The following is a 9,468-nucleotide window of genomic DNA, read 5'->3' as shown; positions in this document are numbered from 1 at the left end:
GACTAAGGGCCTTGGTTCTTTACTGACTGTTGGCTAGAAAGCGCCCTGTCATATGGGCCTCTCCAATATGGCAGCTTCTTTCTTCAAAGAGTGCAAGCCATGAGGGCAATAGAGTCTGCTAACAAGACAGAAGGCATAATCTTTTGTAACCTAATCCAGGGTGATATCATCACCTTTGCTTTATGCAGTTGCTTAGAGTCAAATCACTATGTCTAGGCCACACTCAAAATATTCAGCTCACACTCAAGAGGACATGAATATCAAGAGGCAGGAACTTCAAGGGTCATCTTAGAAATCTGTCAACTTCAAGACCAATTGGAGAAGAAGGGAGAAGGGGCTGTTTTAAAGTTACAAGGATAATATCAAGACTAGATAATGAAAATAGTCCAGGATAAAGACTGAAACTAATAAAAGATAGAGGTTAGGGGGTGAAATGAGAAAGGACCTTATATCATTTTTCATCCAGTGTTTTTCTCTCTCTTTCCTAGCCATAACATGAAGGCAGAATTTAAGAGATGGTGGGTATGAGGTGAAAGGAGGGAACTTCAACTATGGCACTGCATAAAGAACTGCTTTTTCCACTGAGAAAGTAAATGGAGAATAATAGTAATGGAGGTGTGGAGTAGAGAAGTATCAGAGAAGGCCTGAAGATAATCTCTCTGCATGAAAATGACCCAGAGCCCCTCTTGGAAGGAGAGTTTTGGCAGTGACATGCCAAAGCATCAAAAAAGAAAGGAAGGAACCACAGCATGAAGCATATCTGGAAGAGACTGTCTAAACCAAAGGCAAAATGGAAGAAACATATTCCAGATAGAAAACAGAAGGCGGGTTCTGAAAAGATTTTTTGAAAGCAATGCTAGAGAGCAATGACACAGGGGATAGGATAGGGAATATTTTTTAGCAGCATCTAACAAAACAAATTTCATTTAATATGTATTTTAGGAGGGCACAGATTGCAGGACTTTTCAGAGCCTTTAATATGTTAGTACACTCTGTGAAACCCTAAGATGTGTGTGAGGGAGGGTAAGGATTAAACAGGCAGCACTTTTCAGCTCATTCATTCTGTTTGGAGGTGGAAACATGCTACACATGTTTAGGGAAAGCTCTTTTATCAAATGCCTGTGGCCTTTTTGAGAGCAGGAAGGGTGAGATCTGGTTTAAATATTTCTAGTGAGAAAGTGGTTGAGCAATAAGTAAAAAAAAAAAAAAAAAAAAAAAAAATCTAACACCTGGGTATTAACCAGAAATGACCCTAGGATTTCAACATTTGGGCCCCAAGAATGGAACAGATACAAAATCAGCATCAGAACAGAAGTCACCAGATCATTCCCATTTACAGCCGTCCTCAAAAATCCCCTCACATTCCTGGAGGCTCTATTACAATGATTCTCGCCACCTGCTGACACTGCCCTTCAAATCAGGGAGTTACCCCTGGGCTGTTCTCTTGGAATTTGTCCAGCATCATAGTGGGAGGACAGTAAAGGGAGATTCACTGATAGAGGCACTCAACATGGTTAGAACCTTCAACAGTATCTTATTAGGACAGCAAAAGCAAGAAGCAATTCGAAAAGGACTCTCTGACAAACCAGCAAGAAATGAACTCAGCAAGGAATGTGAATTTCTCTTCTCTAGCATTAATTGGGAATCACCCACCACAGGGATCAAGAGACCCTTTTATTCAAAGGATGGGAGAGGGCTTCCCTCACATAACTGGGGTTAGCCCAGGATCCTGTCCTGCTCAGAAAATCAAGGCCACTATGAAAAGCCTCTCCTCTCTGCAGTACACAATGCTGTGTTTTTAGGTTAATCGTCCAAGGATATTACAGTTACTTTCAATGGTTAATGAATAGCTTCTAAGTGCCTGCTTCATTTAATTGTCCAAAGGCCAGTTGGTCCCAGAGGTATAAAGCTGCGAGCTGGCTAATGAGAGCATTCTCTCTGAGCAAGGGGAGCAGGGGAGTGGAAAGGTTGGGGAGCTGGCTTCCAAAGAAGCAGGGATGTGTAACAGATCCAGTCTAGTTCTCTGTGCCTTTGCCCTCCTGATGGGCTTCCTGATGATCTGCCTGGGAGCCTACTTCATTTCCACAGGCTCCATGTTCAGCTGCCAAGGGAACCTGATTCTGGCCTATGTGCTTCTGCCTCTGGGGTTTGTGATCCTTCTGAGTGGAATTTTCTGGAGCACCTACCGCCAGGCCAGTGAAAGCAAAGGGGTGTTCGGCCGGGTGCTCAGACAGCACCGTGCTCAGGGGGCCGTGCCCTTGGCCACAGTGGACAGGTAGGTGCTGAGAAGCCGGAGGACTCGGGGCGGTGGGGGGAGCTTCGAGGGGGATGAGTTCTGCAAAAGGTGAAGGACTTCTAATCCCATTGTGGAGCAACTTACATGTCCCATGGGGCTATGTGTCTCCAATTAAAGCTTTAAAAATCAGGAATTAGTTTGGGATTAGTCATAAGGAAGAATGGTATTGAACTCTGGGGAAAACCGTGAAGTAGAGGGAATTTATTTCAGAGAATAACCGCCCCCCCCGCCCCCCAACCACCATTGAAAATCTACCTAAGCCAGTTTTTAAGGCCCAACTCAAGTTCTTTTGTAGTATCATGAGAGCTGTCCTTAGAGGCAGGTGATGGTTAGTTATTCCTCATAACCTGCCTATAGGGTCAGAAGGAAAGCAAGTCCCAGATCAAATTCGGCCACACAACAAATGAGCAAGCAGGAATCAGCTCTGTTGTCTCTATAAACTCATCGAAGTCCCAGCTTACCTTCCTCTTAGGTGCATGAATGATTTCTTTGATACCAGGTATATAATATTCCTGAGGTAAGATCTGGTTAACCTTACTGCCTCAGACCCATTAGGATGGCTATTATTTAAAAAAGAAAGAGACAAAAGAAAGAGAAAGGAAGGAGGGAAGGAAGGAAGGAAAGAAAGAAGGGATGGAGGAAACAAGAAGGATAGCAGGGATGTGGAGAAATTGGAGACCTTTTTTGCTGCTGATGGGAATGTAAAATGAGGTAGCTGCTCTAGAAAATGGCCTGGAGTTTCCTCGAAACATTAAACATAAAAGTGCCATCTGATCTCACAATTCCACTTCTGGGTATATAGACAAAAGAAGTGAAAGCAGGGATTTGAACAGATATTTGTACACCAAGGTTCACAGCAGCATTCTGCACAATAGCCAGAAGGTGGAAACAACCCAAATATCCATCAGTGGATGAATGGATAAATAATATATAACATACAAAAGATGGAATATTGTTCATCCTTAAAAAAAGGAAATACTGATGCATGCTACAATATGGATGAACCTTGAAGACATTAAGTGAAATAAGCCAGACACAAAAAGATAAATACTGCATGATTCCACCTATCTGAGGTACCTAGAGTAGTCAGATTCACAGACAGAATGTGGGATAGTGGTTACCAGGGGCTGGGAGGAGGAAGGAATGGGCAGTTACTGTTTAATGCATACAGAGTTTCTGTGTGGGATTGTGGAAGAATTCTGAAACTGGATAATGGTGATGTTGCAAAAATATTTGCATGTATTTAAAGCCGCTGAGCTGGAGTTCTCGTTGCAGCTCAGTGGGTTAAAAACCCGACATAGTGTCTGTGAGGATGTGGATTCAATCCCTGGTCCCACTCAGTGGGTTAAGGATCCAGCATTGCAGCAAGCTGGGCCAGAGATCACAGATGTGACTTGAATCTGGTGTTAATGTGTCTGTGGTGTAGGCAGGCAGCTGCAGCTCCGATTCGACCCCTAGCCTGGAAACTTCCATATGCCTCAGGTGTGGCCCTAAAAATAAAGAAAAAAAAGTTGATCTGTGCACTTAAAATAACTAAAATGGGGAATTTTATGTTATATGTGTTTTACCACAATAAAAAATTTTCAGTTAACCTTATGGTCAACATCTGACAACCAAAATCTGCTAATTCTTGGCTGAACACAGAATCATTTAGTGATAAACCTCAGGCATCATCTTTAAGGTACAGGCTGTAAGATTCCATATTCTTTTTTTTTTTTTTTTTTTTTGGTCTTTTTGTCTCTTCAGGGCCGAACTCACAGCATATGGAGGTTCCCAGGCTAGGGGTCCAATCGGAGCTGTAGCTGACAGCCTATACCAGAGCCACTTCTGCGACCTACACCACAACTTGCGGCAATGCCGGATCCTTAACCCACTGAGCGAGGCCAGGGATCGAACCCACATCCTCATGGATGCTACCCAGGCTCGCTAACTGCTGAGCCACGACGGGACCTCCAGTTTCCATAAATCCTTTTGCCCCCTTCCTCGAAAGTATTTTTTTTTTTTTTTTTGTCTTTTTGCTATTTCTTTGGGCCGCTCCCGCAGCATATGGAGGTTCCCAGCTAGGGGTTGAATCGGAGCTGTAGCGCCAGCCTACACCAGAGCCACAGCAACGCGGGATCCGAGCCACGTCTGCGACCTACACCCAACGCTGGATCCTCAACCCACTGAGCAAGGGCAGGGACCGAACCCACAACCTTAATGTTCCTAGTCGGATCGTTAACCACTGTGCCACGACGGGAACTCCTCAAAAGTATTTTTTAAGGTAGCTACTCCTATCTTGAATATAGGTAATTTTATCCATGATAATTATTTTGACATTATTATGCTAATTAATTAAGATACTAATTACAATAAACAAAACCCATTCTAGTGCTTATGATACTTACTGCAAGGTCTCTGGATTTGCTAACTGAAGTGATTGTAGAAGATGCTTCTAGAGTGATGAATTTTTTTAAAATATATAAATGTTAGATGATTGCTTCCTGATGAATTCCTGACATGAATAATTGATTGCCTTTAGGATGTAGCTTAAATTTACTAACACATTCATAAAATTACATTGTCTGTGCTGAAATACTTTAACTTATGGACATCATGACAGCCCCATTTTACTGCCTCTTTCTGTTACATTTAATAGATGCCCTGCCCACTCAGAAGGGCTAGTAGGTCAGTAAATGGGAAATTCCATTTCTCAGAAGCATTTGCATCCAAAACAGGTACCCAGGTGGAGGTATCAAAGCCAATGGTTCTGCAATGGTGGAATTTATCCCACTTGGAATGTGAACTGATGTGGGGAGGGTGGGGTTGGGAGAAGTGTGTGGATTTGGGGCAGGCACCTGTCATCCTGGAGCCCCTCTGGTCATTCCAGGGAACATCTTACCTGTCTTCAGTACCTACACATGTGCCCCATGTCATATAGAGCCTTGGCTATTCTGAGACAAGCCTGAGGTTTATGCCGTACAGTAGACAACTCCTTCAACTATTTGGCTTTGGGCCTGGTAACATTTGGAATGGAGCTGTGGCTACGAATGGCAGTCCCTGTTCTGTTGTGGTTACGCACCACAAACACTCCCTGTGGGCACTGGAAGGATTCACTCTATAAATACACAACTCAATCAAGCTCACCCCCTCTCTTCTTCACCTCCATGCCACCCCTGATCCCATTCATGATGGAGAAGCCAGAGGATTTAGCAATTAACAACGCTTGGCAAGATTGCCAATGAGTCCAACCACTCTGGCATGAATGGCTCCTTTAGCCATTAGCCTGTTGGCATGGAAAGGGCCACTGTTGCAATCTATATAAAGTTGTCAGCTGAACTAGTTTGAGGAATGAGTAAATTTTTTTGGAAACTAGCTGCTGAGACTTGAAAGAGTAACAGGAAAGGGAGAAGCATGGATGTAGTTTAGCACAGAGCTGGTTTTCATTCATTATTTTGTTGGCTGTGAGGATCCGAGACAGCGAGTGCCACTGAGTAGTAGACGGTGTGTGTGAATGGGGAAAAGGATGTGAATGAACTAAAAAACTGGGTAGAGAGATGTTTCACAGTCAAGGCTCCTTTGTCCCCTGCCCCGATAAGGATCTCAGGCTGAAAGCTATGCGTTCCAATAAGAGAGAAGGAATAGCTTGGAATAATCCACTGGGGAAAATATGATTATGGAGGCACATGTCCCATGGCTGATAAAGAAGTTTTTGCTAGAAGAGCAGCACATTTTAAAACTGGTGATTCCAGGGAAGAAGAACATCTGTTTCAAAATCAATGTTTCTTAACAGTTTAACTTCACACCATGTGATTTGAGAGAAGGAGACATATGCCTCTTTGGCATTAACCAGTTAAATAACACATGTATGTTTGTGGCATTTTGTCCTCTAGGCCAGATTTTTACCCTCCTGCTTATGAAGAGAGGCTTGATGCTGAAAAGCAAGCCTGTCCTGCAGAACCAGAGGCCCTTGTGTTCCTCCACCTCCATATTCAGAGACAGGCCTCATATATGAAGATGAAGATGATGCCCACCCCGAAGCCCCACCATCCTACAATGAGTCAGTAGCAGACAGCGTGGTGGAAGCAATACCATCGCAGAGGCAAAGCCAAGAGTGCTGAAGCAGGAGAACTTCTACATCCCTCAGGATATACTCTCGTGGGATGCAGCTGCTAATAATAAATGCAGGCAGGGATGGTGGTAGGAAAAGCCACATCAGTGACCCCACATGAGAGCCCACAGAGGGGATGCTGTGTGTGACAACAATGCAATTCCACACAGGTGCTTGGCCTGCGAGGGCAGAGTGCGGCCTGGAAGGATGTGGTCAACACCAAGGAACATTTGCAAGGATTTGAACTAATCCCAACCCAGGTCAGCTTTTGGATTGCAAAAGTGTTGTGAGAGCTCTACTCCACAGAGAGACTTTCTACTCCCCCGTCGACTCCTCTCCCATCACCTCGGTCCCCAGCAGAGGGGGAAAGATGCTGCTTATGGGGACACCACACACCTTCATGTGCTGCATTACCTAATAATCACAAAGGGAAAGTATGCTGGAAATGAAGGGTCATTACCATTTAAACTGTGGGTTCTGCTGGCTGGTTGCATAGTTACCCTCCTTGACCGTGTTACCAGAGTGACATAGTAATTCACACTGTAAGAGATTTGCCCCTGGAACCCATGATCACATGATTTTAAGTATGTGTATTTTATTTCTATGTGGAAGCAAAGTGACTTCAATATGTGCTTTCAAAATGGTTCAAGCACAAAATTTTAAATGAGTATTTTAAGGATGGGATGGTTGTATGAACATATATGACAAGCTTTCTTGGAGACTCCAGTTGAATAAAGAGCATACTTAAAAATTCATACTACACAGAATGCAGGAAGAAAAGAATTTGTACTAGCCATAGGTTGTATTAATATAGAATTTGACATAAGCCTCGCAAAATTTTAAAGTACACATATATTACAATGTAATTATAAATTTCTAGAATTTGAAGAAAAAGATTGTGAGATTATATGGTAGTATTCTGATCATTAACAGAAAATTCTTTGTTTTCTAAGATATAAAGTCAGGTATTTTAGATTCAGGGCATTTATTTTAAAGCCCAATGATGCCTCTTCGGCTTTATTATATTTTTCATGTTTTTTGGGTTTTTTTTTTTTTTTTTTTTTTTTTGCCTTTCAGGACCACACCTGCACCATTGCACCATGTGGAGTTTCCCAGGCTAGGGGTCTAATTGGAGATACAGCCGCCAGCCTACACCACAGCCACAGCAACGCAGGATCCAAGCCACATCTGCAAGCTACACCACAGCTCAAGGCAACGCCGGATCCTTAATCCACTGAGTGAGACCTTGGATCGAACCCACAACTCTATAGTTCCTAGTTGGATTTGTTTCCGCTGCGCCATGGTGGGAACTCCTAATTTTTATGTTTTAATCCAAGAAGACAAATCAGATGGCAGAGTGGTGGGAGGAGATGCAGCCTGATGCTTTAAAGCTTGAGCAAGAATCTTCATCTCTCTGGGCCTCAGTTCTCTCCCCTATCAAGTGAGGAATTTATGCTGGGATTAACATCTAACAACTATGGAATGCCTTTCACATGGCAGGCTCTGTGCTGTGAACTTTCTATGCTTTCTATTTAGCCCTCCTTACAGTCTTCAGAGGTAAGTGCTATGGTTATTCCCATTTTACAGATGCATAAATTGGGACTTTGAGAAGAAACTCTTCCAGCAACATATAGTTATTCCCAGGAGGGAGAAGAAGGGTCCACAGAGGGCCATGGAAAGAAAGACACATTTACTTCACTGCTTTGTGCAAGGTTGTGCTAATCCTGTCTTACATCCCTCCTCCCAGGGAGCTGTTTGGACCTGACTCCCTCCTCAGGGAGTGGGAACTGGAGCACCAGGATTGCAGCATTATCTTAGAGTCCTTGGAGGGGCAGCAAAGTTTGCTTTAAGGTTAATAAGCTGGCTTCTCTCTCCAAATGTACATAAGCCCTCCACGTTTTCAGCCTTGGAGCTTGGCCCCCACCTCCTGATGAAGTTTCCTTTCATCTGATTCTTATCCTCTTGATGAAAGATGGTTCCTAAAGATAACACACAGCCTATGGTGAAAGGGCACAGGAAGGCCTTGGGGGCAGTCCTGGGAAGGACAAAGAACTTTCGAAAAGGTTAAGGCTTGGGGAGATGGGATGGGGGCCCCTGTGGCCTCTCTTCCCTATTACTGCAGAGTGCTCAGATTAAGCCTACCCTGATGAATACACAGGAAGCCAAAAACGGAAATCCTGGTTCTTTTACACAAAGGCAGATTTGGGGCATCTGTGATTTGAATCTTGGACATCAAGAGCATAACTGGATAGGAAAGTCACTCATGATTGTCCAACAGGAAGGTCTTCATTTATTTGCAAGGCAATTTATTATCTCTCTCTTGTCATCTCTTTCTATACCTCTGCTGAGATGGTCATCTTGACATTTTCTTGGGATCTGAGTGCATTCACTGACGTGAACAAGCTCCATCACTGGGCTTTCATCCAGAGTTTGAATTTGTAATAGATGGTTTTTCCAACTCCTGGTAGTCATGTGAGACAAATTGTGGTTTACATGAGAAAATTGTTTTAATTTCTTTACTTCAATAAATTTTGTACTTAAACTATCCTGTTTTTTTGTTGTTTTGTATCAGAAAAAAATTAGTAGAGGATCATAAGTCAAAGTTTTATTCTCCATGTGGACCTAACAGCATCCAAGTGAGTTAATCTTTCTGCAAAGCCTAACATTATTGAACATAAACTATTGATTAAGAAAATAAGCCAGGTGCTTTTTGAAAAGAAACACTACTAATAGGGATTTATTGCCTTTAAAAAAAAAAAAAGAAATATACTCTGCAGTAAGCATCAAGAACACGGTTATTACCCACAGCAAATCCTGCCTCTGAGAGAGAAGCCCAGCAACTAAAACCCACTTAGAAGTCAGACAGGGAGTTCCTTGTGGCTCAGCAATTAATGAAGCTGACTAGAATCCATGAGGATGCAAGTTTGATCCCTGGCCTTGCTCAGTGGGTTAAGGATCTGGCATTGCCATGAGCTGTGGTGGAGGTCGCAGATGTGGCTTGGATCCAGCATTGCTGTGGCTGTGATGTAGGCCGAGAGCTGTAGCTCTGATTTGACCCCTAGCCTGGGAACTTCCATATGTT

General features: G+C 43.3%; 1 protein-coding gene across 1 annotated transcript; it reads left to right on the top strand.

Annotated features, from left to right (window-relative positions):
* Window positions 1,781-7,469, top strand: TMEM252 (transmembrane protein 252). The gene is given in 3 exon segments (XM_003121935.4): window positions 1,781-2,275; window positions 6,169-6,245; window positions 6,248-7,469. Coding segments are annotated over 3 exon segments (504 nt in total). The 5' UTR covers window positions 1,781-1,997; the 3' UTR covers window positions 6,397-7,469.

The sequence above is a fragment of the Sus scrofa genome, chromosome 1 (genome assembly GCF_000003025.6).
Source record: "Sus scrofa isolate TJ Tabasco breed Duroc chromosome 1, Sscrofa11.1, whole genome shotgun sequence".
NCBI classification, from domain to species: Eukaryota; Metazoa; Chordata; class Mammalia; order Artiodactyla; family Suidae; genus Sus; species Sus scrofa.
Note: the sequence above shows the minus strand (reverse complement) of the source record. Positions and strands in the feature narration are given on the sequence as shown.